This window comes from Aegilops tauschii, chromosome 7 (genome assembly GCF_002575655.3).
Source record: "Aegilops tauschii subsp. strangulata cultivar AL8/78 chromosome 7, Aet v6.0, whole genome shotgun sequence".
Lineage (NCBI taxonomy): Eukaryota > Viridiplantae > Streptophyta > Magnoliopsida > Poales > Poaceae > Aegilops > Aegilops tauschii.
Genome location: NC_053041.3, coordinates 30,141,553 through 30,165,991, shown reverse-complemented (window position 1 = coordinate 30,165,991; position 24,439 = coordinate 30,141,553). Strand labels below are relative to the sequence as shown.

At 45.1% G+C, this 24,439-nt stretch overlaps 3 protein-coding genes across 9 annotated transcripts in view; all 3 read left to right on the top strand.

Moving 5' to 3' along the window:
* The window catches only part of LOC141026698 (BTB/POZ and MATH domain-containing protein 3-like), a 301,838-nt gene extending 280,135 nt beyond the window's left edge, over positions 1-21,703 (top strand). The window contains exons 6-7 of the mRNA XM_073503544.1: positions 20,114-20,573; positions 21,612-21,703. Coding sequence (XP_073359645.1) covers positions 20,114-20,573; positions 21,612-21,703 — 552 coding nt within the window. The remainder of the gene's footprint in view (positions 1-20,113; positions 20,574-21,611) is intronic.
* On the top strand, positions 2,758-11,325 carry LOC109743385 (uncharacterized). 7 transcript variants are annotated; one of them, XM_040397403.3, is made up of 12 exons: positions 2,758-2,912; positions 3,007-3,093; positions 3,649-3,710; positions 3,854-3,962; positions 4,908-4,979; positions 5,333-5,845; positions 5,928-6,098; positions 6,176-6,259; positions 6,334-6,396; positions 6,477-7,397; positions 7,495-10,869; positions 11,000-11,325. In XM_040397403.3, the coding sequence occupies exon 11, from the start codon at positions 7,969-7,971 to the stop codon at positions 10,867-10,869; it is 2,901 nt and encodes a 966-aa protein (XP_040253337.1). In that variant the 5' UTR covers positions 2,758-2,912; positions 3,007-3,093; positions 3,649-3,710; positions 3,854-3,962; positions 4,908-4,979; positions 5,333-5,845; positions 5,928-6,098; positions 6,176-6,259; positions 6,334-6,396; positions 6,477-7,397; positions 7,495-7,968; the 3' UTR covers positions 11,000-11,325. The 7 variants fall into 7 exon arrangements, with proteins under 7 accessions (XP_040253337.1, XP_040253339.1, XP_040253336.1 ...); XM_040397405.3 differs by having other exon boundaries at positions 3,646-3,710; XM_040397402.3 differs by lacking the exon at positions 3,649-3,710.
* A 1,252-nt stretch (positions 21,704-22,955) lies between the features above and the next one.
* Positions 22,956-24,119, top strand: LOC109743383 (BTB/POZ and MATH domain-containing protein 3-like). Its single transcript, XM_073503542.1, has 2 exons — positions 22,956-23,946; positions 24,037-24,119. The coding sequence occupies exons 1-2, from the start codon at positions 22,956-22,958 to the stop codon at positions 24,117-24,119; spliced, it is 1,074 nt and encodes a 357-aa protein (XP_073359643.1).
* Positions 24,120-24,439: the final 320 nt, after the last annotated feature.

Below are 24,439 nucleotides of genomic sequence, written 5' to 3'. Positions count from 1 at the left end.
TTCCCTATTTTATTTTTGCTGTTCTTAGCACACATTCCGTTGCACTGCCTTACTGTGTATGTACCTTGAGGTGTGTGAATGCCCATAACGCAACCTGCAACTGCATGTGCCACGACACGTCTGCAACTGCAAGGGGTACAACGTGACTGCAACTGAAGGGGAGAATTGTTGATCAATTGCATGTCGATGTCCATCACTAGAGTTGCAACTGCACTTGTTGTAGCCCGCCTGCAACTGCTAGTGGTACAACGCGGCTGAAAGTGGAGGGGAGGGATGTCGGCCAGTTACATGTCCATCACTAGAGTTGTAGCTGCACGTGTGGCAGTCCGCATGCAACTGCAAGGGTACAACGCGACTGCAACCGGACGGGAGGGATGTCGGCCAGTTGCATGTCCATTACTAGAGTTGCAACTACACGGGTCGCAACATGCCTGCAACTGCAAGGCGTACAACGCGACTGCAACTGGAGGGGGAGAGATGTCAAATGGTTGCATGTCCATCACTAGAGTTGCAACTGCATGTGTCGCAACCCACCAACAACTGCAAGTGGTACAACGCGACTGCAACTGGAGGGGGAGGGATGTCCGCCAGTTGCATGTCCATCATTAGAGTTGCCACTGCACGTGTCGCAACCCGCCTGCAACTAGAATTTATGCGGATCGATATTTTATTTTTATTTTTATTTTCATTTTATAAAATGGTAGGAAAATGGACCCAAATAGAAGGTGTAGTACTGCTCTGCCGAAGGGAAGAATGGAAGAAAAACGGGTTGATTCCTAGCCCATGAGCGAATAGACAACGGTGTATAGCAAGAAAAGAGTAAAAGGAGCACTAATTCCTAGCCCCACGCCCACATGCATGATTTGCTCAAAAAAAAGCCCACATGCATGACGTCGGCCGACTGAGACTTCACCAAGTCTCAGTGGACTGATGCCTAGTCAGACCCAGTAAGTAAAGGCAGTGCATCCTTTAGATCAGAAGGAGTGTCAGCAGTGCCCATTGCTTTACGAGTGTTCATGCCTTTGATCAGGATATCTACGAGTACATCTTGCCGGTGCATGCCCAAAATTTCTCAGATCTGGATGTTCTCAAATCAAGAGGGCTGGTAGCAAGATCAGGAGAACAGATAGCAACGTGCAATTTCCAAACAGCACTTACGGCCGTTTTTTTTTTTTTTTTTTTTTGCGTTATAGATCATCCGCGTGAGTTTAATGCTAGAAAAGACCACCTGCAAGTGTAATTTATTGAGATCTAAAGGAAAAATGATCGAACTCTGTCCTTTATTGATGATTGGTGCAACTTATATACAGTGCGAGGAGATGCCTTCGGAGAGGCGTCCGTTTGCAGGGGCGTGATACAAAGAGCAACCACCATGACGGTTGTCAAAGTTGCAACCGCACGCGCGGGGAATAGCGGGGATTTCCCCTAATTAACGTCGTGTGTTAATTAGTCTTAACATAATTGCCAAAATTACCGTGACGGCAGGCCTGGCAGGCAACACGTGTCACGTGCCACCACAGGTGGCAGCAGCCATTGTATTTACATGATTTGGAGCGAGGCAGGAATGGGTAATGGAACGGGGAGCCACGTGGAGACGCCATGCATGGGCTGTTGTTGTGCGCGACATGACAGCACACTGCGGGTGTTGGTTGGTAAGAGCATCTACAACCGGACCTCTTAAATCTGTCTCAATTGTCCAGGCAGGCCGCCCAGTCACTGACCAGTCACGAATTTTGGACCCAAACGGGTCTCTCAAACCGCCTTCAAATGTCCTGGCTGACCGGCATCCCTCATATCCAGTCTAAATATGAGGCGGATATGGGGCGGTCCAGGTGCGTCCGGCCGTGCCCGCCACGTCGACTTGGCCGAGCCTAGCCCACGCCTGCCCCACAAATATCGTCGTCCGAAAAACCCTAGGCCGCAGTCAATCCGAACTCCACTCCACTCCGCTCTCCGTCCACTCCACTTCCGATGGCTGGCGACCGAAGCAATGCTGCCTCCGGTGGGAACTCTGGCTCCGACGACGACTTGTCTAGCCTGCTGCGTGAAGCGGACCCCGACGATGTGGAGGAGGTCGCCCTCCGCATCGCCTTGAGGCGTTCGGTCATCGTTCAAGGCGGATCCGACAACGGCGGATCCACTTCGTTAGCGCCCGGCACCCGTCGACGCAGCGCCAGCGACGTCGCCGGCCCTTCCTGCCCGGCGCGCAGCTCCGGCCACTCTGCTCCGCTCTTCCAGGTACGGCTCCACCTCCAGCTCCGATGGTGACGCGCCTCCGCACGCCGACGCCTACACGGAGGAGGGGCACAGCCGCGCCGACGTACGGAAGGGGAAGGGGCCGGCGAGGAAATGGTGATTTCCTCCGCTCTTCCTCGTTCTGTTTATATTTTATCTATGTTTGTAGTATGGATTTGCACTATCCACCGTTGAATTCCAATGTATCATGTTTCTTTTGTCATGCTAATCTGATGAACTGCGATATAATCATGTGTTTTACGTAGCGTTGCATGAATTGCATGATTTTGAGGTTTAGGATATGAAGGACGCGAGTGTGTAAGACAAAATATAAGATGTGCCCGGTCAGTGTCCGCGGATGGGGCCCGTCCGCGGGCGTTTGAGGGGTCGGATTTGCCCAATACGTGTGTAGATGCTCTAAGTGTTGTCTGGTTGTGCCGACAGCGCCTGTGCCTGCCTTTATTCGATTATAAATGGTTCGCTTCCGGCAGCACACTCACACATTTCCTCGGTCTCTCTCTCTCTCTCTCTCTCTCTCTCGTTTGCTCTCTCTCAACTTTGTTTCCTTTCTCTGTTAGCATATGTGCCATTGAAGAAAATAGTCACTTTGGCTGCGATTTTGATCGATTTGAAGGCCGATTCAGAAGATGTTGTAGTTGAAGAAAAGATGGATCAAGGTAAGATCTATCCATTTGTGTGTTTTTTGTTTGCATGCATGCTATTTTTTGTCTGTTTGACTAGCCCCTAATTATGTATCCTCTGCTGTTGCAGGCATTAGTTGATTATTTTGGGGAGCCATTTGAAGTACTTGGAGTAGGATCTGTCAGTGAGAAGTAAACTAAGAAGTTGAACATCAAGGTACGAGCTATCCAATATATTGTACATGCACGATATAAATTAGTTGGTTATGGAGCTTGTAATTAGCTATGCCATGTTTTATTACTGAAATTTTAGATATGTCACCGGAGGACATATGTTGCACTTATAGTAGGAATTTCGAGAAGATGTAGTTCAACATGTTGTTGACCAATATTAGCACTGTCCAACAGTGGTATTTTTTTCACATGCACGATGTTGTTAGTATTGTCATTAAGTTGTAATTAGTAGTTTTGTTTAAAGTTTATGAAGGTTTAGACGATGAGTTTTGCACAACAAGTATTTGTAGATATTGTAGATCAGCGTGAGGTCCTTCGATTGCGCTATTTTATTTTGGCACGCAAGAGAAAAAAAATAGTACTATAATTGGAGTTTGCATGATTAGCTGCACTGTTATTTCGTGTGCTATGTTTAGACCACCTAGGTAGTAGAGTTAGGAAACCATAGGTAGTAATTTGTTATCTCGCAATCATCTTAGTTTTATACATGTATACTAGCTTCTAATTTATAATTAGGTACTTTGGATCATTTTAGCAGCAACAAGGAGGAGATGACGTAGTTGAAGATATTGTGTGTCGATATTTGCTCTCCATTTTTAGGTGACGAGTTCATACATACATATTTTATGTTTATGAATTTGTTAGCAGAAATAAATTTCCGTGGCTAATATTTATGTTCATGTTTATAATCTGTTAGCAGAAATAAATATCCATGGCTAATATTTATGTTCATACGATAATAGGTGGACTCTCCTGACACAACATTGATGATATGTTGATGGTGACGGATATTATCTCGAAATATTGTGACACGTAATTTATTTCTGGAACGACATCCATCTCCAGGTTGAGGTATAAATAAACGGTGGTTTTGGTGCGCTTGCATGTGGTCTTTTCTGGCATTACACCCGTGCAGTTAGTCTACAACGCCAAAATTTCATGTGGCTGATGCCATCATTAAAGGATACCTATTTTCTAAAGGCAGTGCATGCTCATAATTTTATTTTTAAAAATAAGCCATAATTGTACTTAGCTAGGAGGTACACCAGACAATTCTACTGTGAATGTGTTCCTCTGAGCATATACCCGCACTTGTCATACATGTATCAAACACAGACCATGGCACGCGAGCAATTTCAAAAAAAGTTCATTATTTAGTAAAGGTAGTGCATGCTCAAACTTTCATTCTTAAAAATAAATCGCAAAAAATATATTACACATCTCTATCTCTTCTCAGTCTTATCCATCTCAGCATTCGAACCACAAAAGTGCACACATTTGTTACAAAAATAGGAATCAGAATCCTAATTATTTAGTCACCTACTTACACGAGTTCAAATTCTAGTTAGCTACATACACACACGGTTTCCCCTGGCTTTAGTTAGCAAGAGTACAAATTCTAAATTAGCTAAACGAACACGTGGTGCTCTGCTACAAATACAAACGGCTTCCGCTGGCTTAGCTAGCTTTGTACGTCGGCTTTGTGCTAGAAGTCGCTTTTGTACGCCGCCTTTCAAATAGCTAGCTTCGATTTGATTAAGGTGGTTAACAAGTAGATTTGCGTAAGGTACGTTCGTTATCTGTTTTCATACGACCTCCTTCCCCATCCATATGAACAGTATGATCCTGCCATGTACAAATGAAATTTATCATCATCAATTTGGAATTTCCGGACAAGTAAAATCCGACGAGGAATAGCTGTTAGTTTGTATATACAGTGAAGAAAAGCCAATCAGGTTTACTCCTTTTTGTTTTGCGGGGAGGTTTACTACTTACATTATACAAACTCCCATGCAGATTTGTACTGTTGCCTTTCTGCTAGCAAGCTTTGCTTCGATTAAGGTGCTTAACAAGTTAAATTTGCATAAGGTACGCTCGTTATCTCTTTCCATACGACGTCCTTTCACTGTTTCACATCGTCATTAACAATATGATCCTGCCATGTACTCCCTCTGTAAACTTATATAAGAGCATTTAGAAGAGCATTTAGATCACTAAAGTAGTGATCTAAATGCTCTTATATAAGTTAGTTTACAGAGGGAGTACAAATTCTTTAGTGATCTAAATGCTCTTATATAAGTTTACAGAGGGAGTACAAATTAAATTTATTGCCAGCAATTTGGAATTTCCAGACAATTAAAATCCGAAGAGCAATAGATGTTAATTTGTATATGAGAAAAGCCTTCCGGGTGTAATGTTTACATTATACAAACTCTATGCAGACAAGTCATTTGGATCGATGGATGCCACTGGACAAAGAAGAAAAAGAGATAGAGAGCGGTATGCAAGAATGAATGATGAAGAAAAACAAGAAAAATTAAAAAAACGTCGTGAAGCCTATCAACGAAGCAAAACAAATAAAGATTCAAGGAAGAAGCCAGATGTAAAGACAAAAAAAAGATCACAATATGCAACTATGCGGCCAGAACAGAAGAAAGCTAGAATAGAACAAATTAGAGCTAACCGTGAGTTGAACCGCTCCAAATATTCAATTGCGATGGAGAACCCTGCATATATGGCAACCGAACAGGAAGTTAGTACTTCTACGTTTCCTGTAAAACACAGAAAGCATGTGACGCCAGGAAAAAGGCAAACATCGCTACACTATCGTAATGAAGAATTCACGACAAGACAGATGAAAATGGTTTCTGTAACATCACAAGAAGACGGATCCATGCCGGCAACCAGCAAAGATGACATAGGACCTCTAGAGGAGTCAGAAGTCGTGATTTATGGTAATACTCTTAATTTTATATAATATCCGCATTCCAAATAAATATACATTTGTCTATACAACTAACCATCTTTTGTGGATAGACAACCCTTCTTCAATGTTTCCATGCACCACAGAAGTGGATGCACCAACACAAACACTCTACAGTGATGATAATAGTAAGGTGGCTTTGTGGCCAGACATCCCCTCTTCATTGTTTCCAACAATCAGAGAAGTGGATGCACGAATACAATCATTCTACAATGAGGATCACGGTAGGTTTATAAATTTCATATATACTTTTATGCAATACTAAAATTATATATAATAATAGTCAGAACTTACTACACAGGTAATGATGAAGTCATATGTGAGCAAGAAGCAACCATCAAAGAAGTAGATGCACCAACACAATCAATCTACCATCAAGATCATGGTAAGGTTACCAATTTCATATATATTCTTATGCAAGTCAAAGAAAAACATATATAATAAAAGTTTACTACATAGGTAATGATGAAGTCATATTTGAAGAAGACACAGACGAGGAAGAATACATGTTCCCTGGTGAAGGTATGCTCAATACAATTTAACCATATTTGCATCATTATATTACTCCATTACTAATTTCTTGATGCGATAAATCAAACCAGAATGGGATAGAGAAGTGGAAATCAAAACTGGAGAAGACCAGGAATTTTACAACCTTGATCAGTATGATTCCGTCTATAGCAACATACCAAAGATCACACACATGCTCAAAATGGTACCAAATTGCAGCTTCTGTAATGCAAAAAAAATTATGTATGAATCGAAGGGGTTATGCTGCAATAAAGGACAAATAAGACTAGCCAATCCAGATACACCACCTGAACTCATGAGACTTTGGACAAGCAACGACTCTAATGCAAGACATTTTCGAAACAACATAAGATTTTTCAATGGACACTTCTCATTTACTAGTCTATACTGCCACCTTGATAGAGACACAACTGACATGCGAACAACTGGTATTTACACCTTTCGAGCTCATGGTCAGATCTATCACAATATACACTCATTTGCTGATATTAGGTCAAATCCAAAGCATTTGGAGCTATACTTCTACGATGATGATCCAAACTTAGAGCATCGATACCGCCATTGTCGCGAGGAAATGTACGAGCAAGACAAGCATGTGATCAGAATAATAACGAACATTCTACGCGATAACCCATACTCTCATCAGTTTAGGAGTTTGGGACAAGTCCAAAACCTTCAGGACTATAGAGTCATCTTGAACCTTGACCAAAGATTGGACCAGAGAACATACGGTGCACCAGTCACTTCAGAGGTAGCTTCAGTGTCAGTTGAAGGAAATGAAAAAAGAAATACTTATGACAAGAATGTAATACTACTACATGGGAATAACAGAGAAACCAAGCACATTAGATCATATTATGGGTGCTATGATCCATTGTCGTATCCTCTATTCTTTCCAAGAGCTGAACTGGGTTGGCATAGGAAAATCCCAAAGAAGGATACACCCGAGGAAGATGTTGGTGCTAATAATATCAACAATGACGACGTCACATGTAAAAATTCCATACATTGTTCCCTTCAAAATTCAACTTTCATATATGATATACTTCTACGTATCCAACTAACTTTTATGTTGCAATATTTGCACAGATCCAGTCAATGGCCTCTGGGTAACCATGAGAGAATACTACTGTTATAAATTCCATACACGACCAAACATATTCAACCCAATATTGCACGGCGGACGGCTTTTCCAACAGTTTGTTGTAGATACATATATCAAGATTGAAAATTCCAGACTGGATTACCTGTGGCATCATCAAAAGGAAATAAGGGCGGATCTATACCAAGACCTTGTAGACAATATTCAAGCTGGAGAACAAAAGGGAAATGCAGTTGGAAAACGGACAGTACTTGCCTCGTCATTTATTGGAGGGCCACGAGATAAACTTCGCCGGTATCAAGATGCTATGGCTTTAGTTAGAAAATATGGAAAGCCAGACATATTCCTCTCAATGACCTAACCCCAAATGGGAAGAGATCACACGTGAACTACAATCTGGACAAACACCACAAGATCGCCTAGATATTGTCGTTCGTGTTTTCAGGGCGAAGTTGGAAGAAATGAAAAAGCAACTATTTGAGAAGACCATTCTTGGAAAGGTTAAGGCATATACATATGTCGTAGAGTTCCAAAAGTGGGGATTACCCCATGCTCACTTTTTGCTCACCATGACCGGAAAATACAAGTACACAGGTCCGGAACAATATGACAGAATCATCTCTGCCGAGCTCCCTAACAAGCACAAGTACCCAGAGCTATACAAGATGGTAATCAAACATATGATACATGGTCCTTGTGGTGCATTGAATAAAAAATTTCCATGCACAAAAAATCGTCCGTCATGCAAGAATAATTATCCAAGGCCATTTAGTGAAACTACAATTCAAGGCAAGGACTGCTACCCGCTCTATAGGAGACGCAATAACGGCAGTACCGAAATTGTCCGAAATTGGAAACTCGACAATAGGTGGGTGGTTCCTTACAATCCCTATCTATTAAGGATGCTCAACTGCCACATAAATGTTGAGATATGTTCAAGCATTAAAGCCGTTAAGTACCTGTTCAAGTTCATGTACAAGGGTCATGATCGAGCATTTGTAACTGACAAAGTAGACGAAGTGGAAATTGACGAGATTCGACAATACAGAGACACACGGTGGGTGACACCTACAGAAGCATTGTGGAGAATATATGGCTTCGAACTAAGCAAAATACACCCATCAGTCTTGCAGTTGCACCTACATCTCCCAAATATGCACATGGTTTCATATCATGTCAAGGAAAAAATAAAAAATATTATCGACCGTGATGGCACCAAAAAATCAATGTTGACAACATACTTTGAAGCAAACAACTTACATGTGAAAGCACGAGGCATACTATACAGGGACTTTCCGGAATATTATACTCGGCAAAGACGAGGGAAGTTTTGGCAAGAGAGGAAACGAGCCGCTCTGTCCCAGGTTGGCAGGATCATCTCAGCACACCCGGCTGAAGGAGAACGATACTATCTTCGGGTTCTCCTAAACCATGTGACAGGCGCCACCAGCTATGAAGGCCTACGGACAATTGATGGACAAGTAATGCCAACCTTCCGTGAAGCTGCAGAAAAAAGGGGGCTCATTGAGGCAGACAACACACTAGATGACGCCATGACAGAAGCAGAGTTGTTCCAAGTGTCCTCATCGCTACGAAGGCTATTCACGACAATCCTGGTGTTTTGCATGCCCAATGACGTCCATAGCCTTTGGAACAATCACCTCAAGGCAATGTCAGAAGACTACAATATAAATTGCAAATGCAAGCACACGGTTGAACAGATGGTGCTGAAAAATATCAGTGACATCTTGCACTCAATGGGAAAAGACATAGAATCGTTTCCTCTTCCAAAGATTGACAAACAAAATGGCACAACAAATGATGTACCTAAGGAGATCATAGAGGAGACCTCAATCGAGGTAGACCCTGAGGACGCATCTTTGCATAAGAACCTAAACAACGAGCAGAGGAAAGCCTACGATAAAATCCTAGCCACAGTTGACTGCCAAAGAGGAGGCTTATTCTTTGTCGATGGACCGGGAGGCACGGGAAACACTTTTCTATACAGGGCTCTTTTGGCCACAATACGCGGACAAGGCAAGATTGCTGTGGCAACGGCCACTTCAGGTGTTGCTGCTTCCATAATGCCTGGAGGGAGGACCGCACACCCGAGGTTCAAAATTCCATTAAGAATAGACGATGGAGATATTTGTGGGTTCACAAAACAAAGTGGGACAGCCAAGCTACTCCAAGCAGCATCATTAATAATCTGGGACGAAGCATCTATGACTAAGAGGCAGACAGTGGAGGCACTAGACAAAAGCATGCGAGACATAATGGACAAACCAGATCTTCCATTCGGTGGAAAAACGGTCGTGTTTGGTGGTGATTTTAGGCAAGTGCTCCCTATTGTCCGAAAGGGAACAAGAGCCCAGATAGTAGATGCATCACTACGCAGGTCCGAGCTCTGGAATTGCATGCATCAATTGAAGCTTGTGCGCAACATGAGGGCCCCAAACGACCCATGGTTCACAGAATACCTACTACGCGTTGGGAATGGAACCGAGGAGACAAATGATGATGGTGAAATACTTCTACCTACAAGTATATGTGTGCCAAATAAGGCGGATGATAATGGCCTTGATAGACTGATTGACAGTATCTACCAACCTGCTTCCCTAAAAGATCCAAAATACATCACGTCAAGGGCAATTTTATCCACAAGAAACGACTGCGTAGACAAAATCAACCTAAAAATGATTGATCGCTTCCAAGGGGAGGAGATGGTGTACCATAGCTTCGATTCTGTAGAAGACGACCCACATAACTACTATCCACCAAAATTCCTAAACACACTCACCCCAAATGGATTGCCTCCACATATGCTAAAGCTCAAAATAAATTGCCCAATCATACTACTCAGGAATATTGACCCCGCTAATGGACTATGCAATGGCACAAGGTTGCTCGTACGTGGGTTTCAGAAAAATGCAATCGATGCAGAGATTGTGGTAGGGCAGCACTCAGGAATGCGAGTTTTCTTGCCTCGGATACCATTATGCCCCTCTGACGACGACATGTTCCCATTTAGTTTCAAGAGGAAACAATTTTCAATCAGGCTCAGTTTTGCAATGACAATAAACAAATCACAAGGTCAGACAATAGCAAATGTCGGCATCTACTTGCCTGAACCGGTATTCTCACATGGTCAACTATATGTTGCACTTTCTAGAGCGACCACGACAGCAAACATAAAGGTACTAACAGGTACACATGATGAGAACAAGGAGAAGAATAAGAAGATCAGTACAAGTGACACATACACAAAGGAGGAGAAGAAAAAAAAGAATAAGAATAAGAATATCAGTGCAAGCAAGACATACACAAAGAATATTGTCTACACAGAAGTCCTCACCAAATAGGTAATGCAACCTTTGAATTTTTTGTTAAAAGTTCAGTTTCAACATCATAGGTTCATGTACGACCAAGTATTTTATATTTCACATTCGCTGCTGATTTCCTAACCTTAAGTTCATTACTTGGATTCTACAGAACCATTGCAGCCAACTGTGAACTTCGCAGTTAGAATTCAGAACTACTTATCATCGTGAAGGAGCATGTCTTGATGTCCTGAACCACTATCCCATTCATGGATATTTCTGTATTATGTGTCCACGAATTCATTCGTGGTTATTTAAAACTTTGATCAGTCTGACGGTCCCCATTATGTTTGTACTAGCTATAACAATAATCTGTGTGTATATGCAAATTTAGCAGCAAAATGTGTTGTTAAGGGGAAACCGAGACTTACCAGTCAAAATAAGAACATATTTCTCGCCTTGGAGCTGTTGTTGCTGCTGCAACACAGATTTTCTAAACATCACTTTCTCTAACTTCCTCAAACCTGAAATATATCTGACTCATTTTGTAAAAATACATTTCACAGCTATAGATAAACAAACCCACCGGAAGACTATATGTATATATATGCAGATGCTAGAAAGGTTCTATTCCCTTCGTCCGGAATTAGTTGACACTCGAATGGATATATCTAAAAACAGATACCTGTGAATGTCCAAATAGCAAATGCACACTTCATTAACACTGACTTTCACGGGATTGAGATCCAACTTTTTGGAGCACTACAAGAACAGAGACACAAAAGGCTATGTACAGGAATAGATGAATATAATCCCGTTGATATAGTATATCGAATGGGCGAGCCGCCCCTCCGTCGCCACCAGATCATGAGCTGCCCTTTCCCTCCCCTCCCCTTCGTCGCCCCCACCCCTATCCCCGGCGAGTGGGCGACCGAGGGCCCCCAGACCCAGTTGTCGGTCCTCCCTTCCTTCCCCTCCGACGCCGCCGGTGGTCGGCGTCGGGCAAAGCTTGCGCGTCTGGCGGCGGCGGCAGAGGTACTGCCTCCCCTCTCAAGTCCTTGGGTGGCGCCGGACGCACCATCTCGAGGGTGTGATCCCGATCTGGATCATGGTGGCGCCGATCTGGACCAAGGCGCCTTGTTGGACAATGGCGGCGTGGCGGCCGACCTACGTCCCATCGGTGGCTTTGGCTGCTGGGATGGCATAGCCCTTCCCGATCAGGGTTGGAGGGCCCTAGATCAGGGGTGGTGGACCCTGGGATACCCTCCATGTCTGGTGGCGCTGGGCGGGTGGGCTATCGGGGATCGGACCGAGTGGCCGACGATTCACCGGCTGGTTGGTGTCGTGGCTTGCTGCCCCGGCGGCCAACGGCGCCAAGCCACTCCTTCCTACAACCCATGTTGTGTGCACTCTGTCTTATCAGACATGGCCATGCTGCTAGTCGGTTACCGGATTGGGACGGAGCGGGAGATGGGTATGCGGATTGGGATAATTCTCAGGTCGGTTCCTGCCGGCCACGGCGGTGACGACACCCGATGGTGCCGTTTTTCTTCATGGAGACGTTGTTCGGGTCCGCCCCACCTTTTCCCGCCTCATGGTCTTTTGGGTGAAAACCCTAGGGCGGCGACGACGCTCTTGGCGTCGTGTCCTTCTTGAGAGCTATGTGGCGGCGGGCCCCGCTTGGGTACTTTGGCAGTTGCAGATGGTGTGCCTCCGTTCCTCCAAGTGGCAGTTGTTCCAGGGGAAACCCTCGGTCTGGGTCACTTTGGTGTCGTTCTTCCCTCCTGGGGCATCGTCTTAGAGTAGTGGTTCACTGGAGAGGCCAACCGGTGAAGTGGTGTTACATCGACCACATTGAAGACGATGGGTCTCGGCGATGTGGAGCAGTGGAGTCTCAGTGTGTGGACGCGGTTTGATCGACACACGCAGGCTGGTGGCGCTGTCTGCTGTCGTCGACGACATATATGATTGGCAGGATCTTTGTAGTAATTCCTCTTGAAGACAGGGTGACGGAAGATGGCGGCGGCGTATCTTAGAACGTGTGCAGGTGGTGCACGTTATGGGATGCCTAGACGGGATGGTCTTAAGGCCACTGAATTAGGGATATTCCCTTTTGCTCCTACGTGCATATGCACCCATTGTCGAAATACACATTTCGAAAAGTTGAAAAATTCGGAACAAAAATCCCGCGTGTATATCCGGACATTTTATGTCAGTTCACAAGGTTTTGGTGAAAAACGACGTTTTTTGTGGCTTGTGTAAAAAAGACAATTTCTGATGCTTCATTCTAACTATTCATGAGGCATTTCTTTATCTTGTTTACACAAGCCACAAAAAACTTCGTTTTTCACCGAAACCTTGTGAACGGACATAAAATGTCCGGATATACACGCGGGATTTTTGTTCTGAATTTTTCAGCTTTTCAAAATGTGTGTTTTCGACAATGAGTGCATATGCACCTAGGAGCAAAAAAGCCGCGCGTCTATATGCTTGTTATACTCTGGTAAATAATCAATAAAGATGGCTGCATGCATCATGTTGATGCAGATGCCAGGGTAATCCTTCTTTTCAAAAAATAGTATATAGAATAACTACATAGAAGTATACCACATTAATTAAAAAGGTCTATCTATCTATCTATCTATCTATCTATCTTCTATCTATCTATTATATTATAAAAACGATAGAAAATGAACGGTTTAGATATAACAACAGAAAAAAGGCTCAAAAGAACGGTTCTGATTTGCTAGAAATAAGTAATCACGTATGCACATCTCCATATCCCGTACGTTTCCTGCCTCCCAAGCAAAGCCATGAGTTGATTTAAAAATAAACAAAACGATTGGTTGTCCAATTCCCATACGCCAGGCTACATATGCCAGCCGGCACGAACTCACTTGAATCAATCAGCCCAGTTTGTCACGCTGCATCAGATTGGATAAGACAAGAGGAAAACGTACGGGCAACAGAAAAAAAAAGATAAAGAGGATGTAGCGTTCAAAAAATAAAACCATGTACACGGCCATCATTGATACGTCTGACATGCATGGATACATACACATTAAAAAAGCCATCCGAGGTGAGAAGCTCCGGCGAGCCCAAGTTAGAGAACGTTTTAGAATTTTGTCCCCATTCACTGACTACATCCGTTTAGAGTGAGAAGCCGTATAGATATTCAAGCTATGATGAGAACACGTGGAAGAACATATATTGATAAGTGGATATATAACAGTCTACTAACAAAACATACAAACGCTATATGGTGGGTGTTGAGGCACGTGATTGATTCTACATTACTAAATAACTTGCGCCAGTATGGAAAGTTCTGATCTGTTCAGATTTCTTTCGTTGTGTGAGAGGGTGACGCGGAAATAAACCGATGAAGTGGGGGAGGGGACGAAAAAATCTACAAAAAAACTAGCGAAGGTGGGAGGAGGTACCAAAAAAACCATGAGAGGTGGGACGAAAAAAAACCTGTAAGCGAGACTACCAACTTCTCCATTAAAAGTAGAGATAAATAACTTGCGCCAGTATAGAAAGTTCTAATCTGTTCAGATTTCTTTCGTTATGTGAGAGGGTGACGCGGAAATAAACCGATGAGATGGGGGAGGGGACGAAAAAAAATCTACAAAAAACCAGCGAAAGTGGGAGGAGGTACTAAAAAAACCATAGGAGGTGGGACGAAAAAGAAACCTGAAAGCGAGACTACCAACTGCTTCATTAGAACTAGAGATGAATGTGCGCATCATGGTGATGCAGAGGCCGGGTAATCCTTTAAAAGAAATAGTATGGAAAACTACAAAGAAGTATACCACATTAATCTAAAAAAGGTCAATTTCGTTAATTTGAAGACCCGCGGCCTTCACTGGAGCAGCTGGTCTGACAGGTTGAACGCGGCGGCCAGGGCATTTGCCGACGGCGGCGGCTCCTCCATTACTTCTCTCCTCCGCTCGCCGTCGCCCCTCCTCAACTCCCCTCACCGTCGCCCCTCCCTCCCATTGGCGCTCCGCTCCCCTCCCCTTAGTGCCGCTCGACCAGTCCAAGCCACCGCCCACCTCGCCGCCGCCGGCGAGCTCCTGTACTGGCCACTCCACTCAGAGCCAGCAACTAGTTTACTATCACTACCGTCAGTAACTGGTTCACTTCCTCCATTCCAGCTTCTTTTTATGTGCCACTATGTTATGCGCATGTCAGGTTCTCGGGAAAATGCCTATGAGTAATACCGTTGCTGCATATCTCTAATGGATACAATTAGCGAATTACCACCAAATAGGAGTATATGATTAGAGTTATCTCGCAAGAAATGAATGCTAGACACATGTGCTTAGCATGGTATTGCCGTGCCGCTAATGGTTTACTCTCCATTCAGTGTTTTTCATCTTATTTGAACTTTCTGATGGATTTATTTTATTGTGCCATTTAGGGATTCTTAGACGTTGGGAAATTTTAGTACAATATGCAATATCTTGTGTTGAAGTAGATACCCAGATTTGACTAATTGACCCTCTGTGTACCCAGAAAAAATTTCAACATGGGGAAGAAGCCGGGCAACACTGGCCCTTCCTTGGGATCCAGGCCCATGAACCAGACCGTGTTGCTCCGCGAGGAGACCTACGGGAAGACGCAGGCTGACGCGCCCTCCCTGCTGAGGATCCATTGTAGACTAGAAGTACACTGAACAACAAAGCGCAGAATTGTGGTTCAGTTGCTGGCAAGGCCGTTGGAAGTTATAGCAAGCCAGCTTCGAATAGTAAATCTGCACCAGGTGATTCTACTAATCAGTCAGCTGGCAGTTCAAGGAAGCGGGCAAGAAAAGGGTGGACTACGCCGAAGCAGATTGCTGAGAAGGACGATCTTGAGAGAAAAGAGAAGATGGATAACTTTGTAATCCCGTGCTTCATGCAGTAAAACATCGGCTGGAAAAACAGTTACAATTTTTAGTGGTATTTTTTAGTTATGTACTTCTGCACTAATCATGTCGTAAGCAGTAATTAAAGTTACCAAGAAATTTCTAATAAACCTAAGGCAGGCATGCTAGCAGTCAAGGGAGAATGAAAGCAAAGGATTGTATGTCCATCAATGTGGGTGCGCTTGGCTGGAGCTGCCAAGCTGTGAAAGGTAACACTCTGCTTAATTAGTCCTTGGCTGAAGGGTTAATAATCCAGAGATCCATTCATGCGGTTATTTTCGGCATTGCTATCATGTCCAGGATGCTAGTTGTCCTCCAGATATCTATACGCTGGCTAACATTTCCTTTAGCTCTTTTAGATTAAGTACATTGGCTAACACTTCTTGACCTGCGAAGTGGCTATGTTCCGGTCAGCCTGGGGGGGGGGGGGGGGGGGGGGGGGGTGTTCTCCTGCGCGCTAGGGCCGACGGGGGTCGGGGTCAGCGGGCGGCGGCGCGGCGCTGGCCGAGGGCGTGGCAGGGGGCGGCGGGGGCGGGGTCGGTACCTGGCGGCGGCACATTGGGCTCGGTGGTGTTCATTTTTGCGCGGATGCGCCTGGACGGTTCCCCTGCAGCGGGTGGCAGGGGTGGATGCGGAAGGACGCCGGCCTGGCGGCGGGTTGGCAGTGGGCGTGGAGCTTGCTCCCTAGACTCCCCCGCGGTCCTCAGAGCGGATCTAGAGTCTGGTGGTCCCCCCTCGTGCTCCTTCTTGCCTCGCCAACCCACGCTACTGGCATCCTCTGGCTCGCAGGATCTGGTGGCTGGGTGAGGGTAGGGGGCTGGTGTCTTTGGATTGGGGGAAACCCTTGGCCGATTGTTGCGGCTGCAATGTCGGTGGCGCTTTGGGCGTCGTTCCCCTTCCTGAAGGCTGCATCGCGATCCTCCATTGCCCCCTTCCTCCATGTTCCGGGTGAAAACCCCAAATCCATGCATTGGGTGGCGACGGCCCTCTGGCGTCGTTAGTCTTCTTGAAGACGCCACCTTTGGACTGTGGCATGGTGGTCGGGGATGCGGTGATGGGGGTGGACTACCGAATACCTTCAGTGGGGGCTCCCGCTTGGTTGCTTGCGGTGGATGTGATCTGTGCTAAGGCCCGTGACGATGTTTTGGGCGAGGCATCGCACCGTAGGTAGCTGTCCTCTCATTCTCTCCACGGCAACCCATTGGTCCTGTTCTTTCCGCTCGATGGTGAGTGGCTTTGCTTGCCGATGTTGTGGCGTCCTGCGATCCAGGATGCGAAGGCAGGGGTGCCTTCTTTGGCGGCAGAGTCGGATGATGGATCAACTATGGTTGGCCTATGGAGTTGATGGAGCACGGTCTTCCTCCAGCGGGGGGCTACTCCCTCGTCCTTGTCACGTCGTATGCAGGATCTTGTTCGCCGAGAGCCTCGATGCTCAAGCCTCGCTTGGGCATTCGAAGTTTGTTAGTGGCTCTTTCGGTATCTTGTACCTTTGCTATTTTTTGTATCTCCTTGTTTGTTTGTTTTCCTTTCGAACTTGGATCTGTTGATCGATGTTGTGGTTGTTGCTTTATAATATGAAGTGGGGGTAACCCTTTTTCGTCTATGTTCTTCAGTATGACTCACATCTTCAGAAAGTAAATTGAAACTGCATCTGTACTAGTGCACCAGTGTAGCAATAACATCTGTCAAGTATTTGATGAGACTCTTTAAGCTGATTCTGATAAGACAAGGGCACTTGCACAACCACATCGTTTTCCACAGCGGCACAGTTTCTTCAGAGTTTGTTGTCTGTATACATTTCCGTTGCTAATGAAGCATTCCATTGTTTCTGTCAGATACGTCGCAACGATCACTCTATGGATTGATTTACGTACATGCAGTCCACCACTCTCTGGATTTGGTAACATCTTCAGACTGGTATGTATGGCTCTTCTTTAGCTGCTCTGGCACTAACCTATATAGCATTCATGTTGAGTTCTTGGGGCATCTCCTGCTCGAATCGTGTAGACTACCCAATGTTTCAAACCTCTATCTAAATTCCAATGAAGCGACGGTTCCTTTCTACCAATCCTACTTGTTGACGATTTGACCGGGCAAGGAGGTTGGCACATTAGCTGGTCGTTTCTCGCCCGGAAATCTTTTGGTACACGATTTGCAGCTTCAGGATGACATCTGCAGATGTGGCAGATTAGTGAATCATGTGAGCGGGAGCGACCGCGCGTTCCTGCGCCGGAGCGCTGTTCAGTGCTCGACCAAGAGATCAGGAGCGCGGAGACCTCCTGTATCCCTCTCCCATTTCCACAGTGCCTGAGCAATGTGGGAACGCCCTGGGAATGATAAAGAACTTGCCTACTGTTAGGAAGGAAATCTTGTTTGAGGTTATGGACAAACATAGATAGTCCAGTTTTGAAAATCACCAACCAGTACAGTAGCAGCAACATCATAAATCACCCATGGTAAGTATGAAGTAAATAAAAAAATGTCTTCAAAACGCACCAATATGGATTCTACATTTAAAGGTCCTGTAGAAATAAAGCCGATAATATAGATGTGTCATGAATCAATTACACGGCTTAACTAAGAAATTTGAAGTTTTGAGTTTGTAAATAAAATTGTCCGTTCTACGCATTTTTTTTTTCGAAAAGGGGGACTCCCCGGCCTCTGCATCAGAACGATGCATACGGCCACATTAATAAATAAGTAAAAAGGTTCAACAAGATCTTAAAGTCTGGAAACAAAACAAAATAAAGGCGAACTCACAAAGAGCCTCAACGCCGCAAAAAAAGCCATAGAGCCACAACCGGCTGGCAAAACAAAGATAGGTAAACTAATCGCCTATCCTATTACATGACCGCCATCCAAACCGGTTGAAGATATCCCACGCTACCATCTCCCACCGGACAGATCCAGTAAGCAAACGCTCCCTGGCCTCCATCGGAGTGAGTAAGGACCACATACGGAGCAGCGCCGTAGCTCGGAATAAAACCTGCAAAAGACGCATGCAAAGTTAAAGGGAGTTCTATGCTTCCCCCATGTGTAGCTCTGCTCCAGCGGTTAGAGCTCGTTAAGATAACGAGTCGGTCGGCTCGGCTTGTTAAAATAACGAGCGCAGATTCAATTGGCCCGACTCGTTTAACTCGTTATAGACGTGAAGAACAAAGTATATGTATTATATATAAATTAATCTAGAAAAATTTATTTGGCAACTTATTATTTCTCACAAATCATAAGAGTTAACAATTTTACACCAAAAGGTCCAACCATGTCCTCGACGCCCCAACTGCCGAGCTCTTCGCGATGAAGAAGGGGATGGAAATTATGGTACACCAGTTAGGCTGCTCTACAATCACCTTTGAATCAGACTGTCCAGAAATTATACAAGCGTGTAATGGTCTATCAGAGATTGGAGGCCCATACTCGGCAGTACTTGCTGAATTGGTGATGTTCATTTTACTCATTGTCCAAGGGATGCAAACACAGTGGCACACACTTTAGCTAGGAAGTCTTTTGATTCAAACTCTGTAGTCTATTGGGACGGTGATCCGCCTGAGTTTCTTCTAGCTGATTTGGTTAGAGATGTAACCATCATTTGAGTTTAATAAAGTGTGTCACACCTTCAAAAAAAAAAAAACAGCGAATAACAACGACATTGATCCATAGCTCATGTCCCATCTAATTAATGAGGTTAACAAGGACTCCCTCTGTAGTCAAATATAAGATGTTTTAGATCACTAACTTGTTAGCCTGGTTTGTTAAACTCGTTTAGTTAACGAGTTCAGATTAAAACTCAACTCAACTGGTTAGCCAATGAGTCTAACTAAGTCAAGCCAAGTCATGAACTACCGTCTTAACTCTTATTAGCTCGTACTCCCTTCGTCCGGAATTAACCGTCGAAACGTGTCTAGATTCAATCGTTTCAGTGACAATAAATTCCGGACGGAGGTTGTATAAATTTCGAAGTTTTAATTTCAGCCATATCCCTCTATCCCACGGAGCGAGAGCATGGGAGATTCCAGTCCATATGTGTGATATAAGGATTTAGGAACCACATCTCGGATCAACCAATATTCTAGGGATAAAATATTTTCATGCACATTATAAACAGGTGTTGCAAGAAAAAAAACTATATCTTTTCTGGTGAAGACCTTTTTTGAACGTGTAGAAAAAAATGTCTGCCAATTAATTGTAGCCCAAGTCATGACCTTCCCTCTGATCGATCTGGTCTGGTCTGATCTGTCGCAATACGTGGGTTTTCTTATCAAAAGAGTATCTATCTACCAGCCCCGTTGAATTCGCTAGTAGCCATATGATCTGGTCGACCTCGGGCTGCACACCGATGACTACACAGGTGAGGTTGCCACGGCGGAGCAGCTCAAGTCGGCGTCGCCCCCGTTCGACTTGCACGGCTTCGCGCTCCCGGAGGCCATCTGGAACAAGCAGGCGGCGGACGTGATGATCCACGTCGGCGACGACGGACAGATGGTCGCAGCACACCGGTGGGTGCTGGAGGCCCGATCCCCCGTATTTAAGGCGGATCTCGCCCTCGCCTCGTCAACCGGCGAGAACATTGCTGAACTACGCGTCGATGGCATGGACGCCGACGTGTGCAAGGCGCTGCTCAGGTTCATCTACACCGACTCACCTCCTCCAGAATTCGATGCAGCAACGATGATGGCAGAACGTCTCCTCGTGGCGGTAGACAGGTATGCGCTGGAGAAGCTGAAGCTCGCCTGCGAGGATGCGCTCTGCAAGAAGATCGACGCGAGCTCTGTGGCCGCGGCCCTGTCTCGGGCGGAGCGGCACCGCTGCCCGGCTCTGAAGGAGGCGTGCATGCAGTTCCTCTCTTCTCCTGATAAACTGAAGGCCGTCATGGCGTCTGACCAGGGGCGGACCTAGAACAAAACTTCCCGGGGTCCAGGTGTACGCCATAAATGATGGATACTAACCAATAATATACACAAAAGTAATCCACTCAATAGCTTAAAATGTCCAATAGTAAAAAATAATTATCAATATGAAGTGTTCCCTTGAAATTCTTGTTGATTGTGTAAAATTAAACAATAAAACATAAGATCTCCAAACAATAGGAACAAATATGATCAGGCAACATGAATTCCCTGGTAATTCGCTGATTATTATGTTATCACAAGTGCATAAGGAGTTACACTATTTGTGTTTGTAGACAGAAACAACAAATAAAGCATGCTGATCGAACCGTATGGTTGTGAAGTTAAGCTTACTTGACACTGTGTCTTAATGCTGCCGCGCAGTCGACAAATAATCCAAGGTTCCAAATAGATGTGAATCACTAAGGAAAATTAATCAAATCACAGAATTCATATCTCTGTTGTAATACCCTTGAATTTGAAAACACCAGCCATACAATCTAGGTAAAGAATTAGAGAAAATTGGGATATGTACATATGTTTCAGAGAAATTGGCGACCTTACCGAGAGCCATACTATTTCCTTTATTATTTAGCGATCTGCAGCCGCCAGCGGACGAGCGCAGGGGAGGGCGACTGATGAGTGGCGATTGCTCAGGGGGCGAGGGGCGGCGGCGCGACGGAAGGAGGCGAGCAGGCACCAACCGAACTGGCGCAGGATACGCACGTATGTGAGCGGTAGGATCCAATGGATCGCTATCTTGTTTTCTTTGCTCCCTCGAGACGATCGACAACCGGATGGGCCTTCAACTAGATGGGCCGCCTGAGCTCGCTCCAACCGGTGTCCAAGCCTCAAATACGAAGTAGTATACACGTAAGTGCAATTTCTACGCGGTGTCCTGTGACACCGGCTGCGTGAACGTAGGTCCGCCCCTGCGTCTGACGGTTTCGAGCAGCTCAAGACGGGTTGCCCCTCCGCCCTGCTGGAGCTCCTCGTGAAGAACATGCCAACGCATCATGAGCAACCACCAATTAGTACCAGCAGCCAGCTATTTAGTTACGCCAATCATGAGACAAAGTGAGTAGAGAGATTAGGAATTTATAATACTCATATACTAGATATATACATTACTGGAACTTGGGAGGAAGTGATCAGTCAAGAGATTTATTCTCTTTATTAGGAGATAACAGAGCTTTTGTTTTAATGTGCATGTGTGTCTTAAGCTTGGAGCTTGTTGAACCTTTAACAGTGGGCAAATTTATTATTTCAGCCATGGTAAACTTGTTGTTTTAACCTTCATGTCTACACCACCATGGAAACTAGTATCGCACACCAGCATAAATTCTATTTTTTTGTAAACTATTTTCGAAACATGGAAAATTTGTTGAATAGAGCATGGTAAATAATTTTGCACACCATTGACATTTTCATCACATTTGCAAAAAAGAACTCCATTAGTCTTTGAAATTTTTTGTTTTCAAATTTCTTTTTTGTTGCCATGTTTCTTTTATATGAAACTAATGGCAAACTTCAGTTAAAACACATTTTTGCTGAGTTTTCTTGCACCGACATGCCCTAAAACATATTTTTGTTATGTTTTTAAGTTCTGATGGCAGCTTACTTTGGGTTTTGGGATTTTTTTTTATAATGCAGCACAGCACAAACTGTGTGACATTTTTCTTGTTTCGACCTGATGGGCCAGCAGTATTAGGGCGCAACCTGATCGTTGTTCGGGAATCGTTCCCAGGGAATGTTTTGTTCGATCTGTGAGCCCACATCGAACGTTCCCGAGATATCCGGATCAAAAAGTTTTATGAATACATATATCATACTTTTTCGGTAATTTTTACCCCGCATATAAGATTTGCTTGAAGTCATACTTTGTAAATTTGACCATAGTTATTATATAATAAATATCAACATCACCAATACTAAAATTATACAATATGAAAATTAAATTCATGACGCATCTAATGATATTGATTTGCTATAGTGAATGTTGATATTTTTTTCTATAAAACTGGTCAAACTTTGTGAAATTTGACTTCAAACAAATCTTATATGTGGTGTAAAAAAGACCGGAGGGAGTATAGCTGGGAAATTGCATTTGAGTCATTTATCTCCATCCCATCAATCTTCTCAAAATAAAGATAAATATGCGTTTGAAGGGAAAATCTGTCTCGCGGAAATAATTAGTTTGTTGAGACTCTTATATTAGGAAACAAAATGTGCTAATAGATTGCAGCCGTAGAGGTTGCCAGATAAGACACGCGCATGCCGATTTAAGTCGCCGCCGGTACAAACCAACTTCTTAGGCGATCGTCTCTTTTGTCATGTCAACGTCCGCTCTCTTGTCCGCCATGCGCGGCGCCGGGCGGCAGCAGATCACCGCCTCTTCCCTCCGCGCGAGGCAGGCGACGGGCTCCCACGTCTTCACGATCCACGAGTTCACGAAAGTCAGGGAGAAGGTGGCCAACGGCACCGCCGTCCTGTCAAGCCCGTTCCGCGTCGGCGGCCACGACTGGCGTATCAAGTGCTACCCGAACGGCGAGACTGAGAAGGCCGAGGGTCATATCTCCCTCTTTCTGAATCATGGCAGCCACGGCAAGACGGGCGATGCCATGACAAAGTTCAAGATAAGCGTACTCGACAAGGCCTGGAAGCCGTCGTACACTGAAACAGGAAAAGAACGCTGCTTCACGGGCGGCGGTTGGGGCTGGAACAAATTCATGAAACATGAGGACCTGGACAAGGAGAAACACCTCAAGGACGACTGCTTGTCCGTACTCTGCGACGTGACCATCGATCTCGGGCTGCGCGCCGACGACTACACCGATGAGGCTGCGGCAGTGGACGGGCACAAGTCGGCGCCGCCGCATTCGCCACCGTTCGACTTGCGCGGCGTAGCACTCGCGGAGGCACTCTGGAACACGCGGGCGGCGGACTTGATGATCCACCTCGGCGACGGGCAGACGATCCCGGCGCACCGGTGGGTGCTGGAGGCCCGATCCCCGGTCTTCAAGGCGGATCTTGCCCACGCCTCCACAACCGGCGAGAACATTGCTGAGCTACGCGTCGATGGCATGGACGCCGAGGTCTGCAAGGAGCTGCTCCAGTTCATCTACACGGACTCGCCGCCTCAGCAGATCGAGGTGGCGGTGGTGGAGGGGCTCCTTGCCGCGGCGGATAGGTATGAGCTGGAGAAGCTGAAGCTCGTCTGCGAGGAGGCGCTGTGCAAGATCATCGACACGAGATCTGTAGCCGCTACCCTGGCGCTGGCGGAGCGGCACCGCTGCCCGGCGTTGAGGGAGGCGTGCATGCAATTCCTCTCTTCTCCCGGTAACCTGAAGGCCGTCATGGCGTCTGACGGTTTCGAGCAGCTCAAGACGGGCTGCCCCTCCGCCCTGCTGGAGCTCCTCGTGAAGAACATGCTGACACATGAGCAGCAGATTAGTACCAGCAGCCAGATAGATAGTTACTCCAATCGTACAAAGTGAGCAGAGACATTAGGAATTTTATTATCTTTTTATTTTTTGAGGAACCAGGTTAGGAATTCAAAATACACACATAGATTCATGATTTGCGGTGATCAAACAAGAGATTTATTGTCTTTCGGAGATATAACATAGCTTGTTTTCGGAGATTATTTCAGACATGAGATGCAAATTTAAGAAGTTTGACTTCAAACATGGAAAATTTGTTGAATAGAGCATGGTAAATAATTTTCCACACCATTGACATTTTCATCACATTGCCAAAAAAATCCATCAGAGTCTTTCACACTTTTTGTTTTCAAATTATTTTTTTCCCATGCTTC

Excerpts from the sequence above, each read along its gene's own strand:
- LOC109743383 (XM_073503542.1), top strand. The coding sequence starts at position 22,956 with ATGTCAACGTCCGCTCTCTTGTCCGCCATGCGCGGCGCCGGGCGGCAG. Across the intron at positions 23,947-24,036 it reads GAGGGAGGCGTGCATGCAAT|TCCTCGTGAAGAACATGCTG; the intron begins TCCTCTCTTCTC and ends CCCTGCTGGAGC.
- LOC109743385 (XM_040397407.3), top strand. The coding sequence starts at position 7,969 with ATGAAAAAGCAACTATTTGAGAAGACCATTCTTGGAAAGGTTAAGGCA.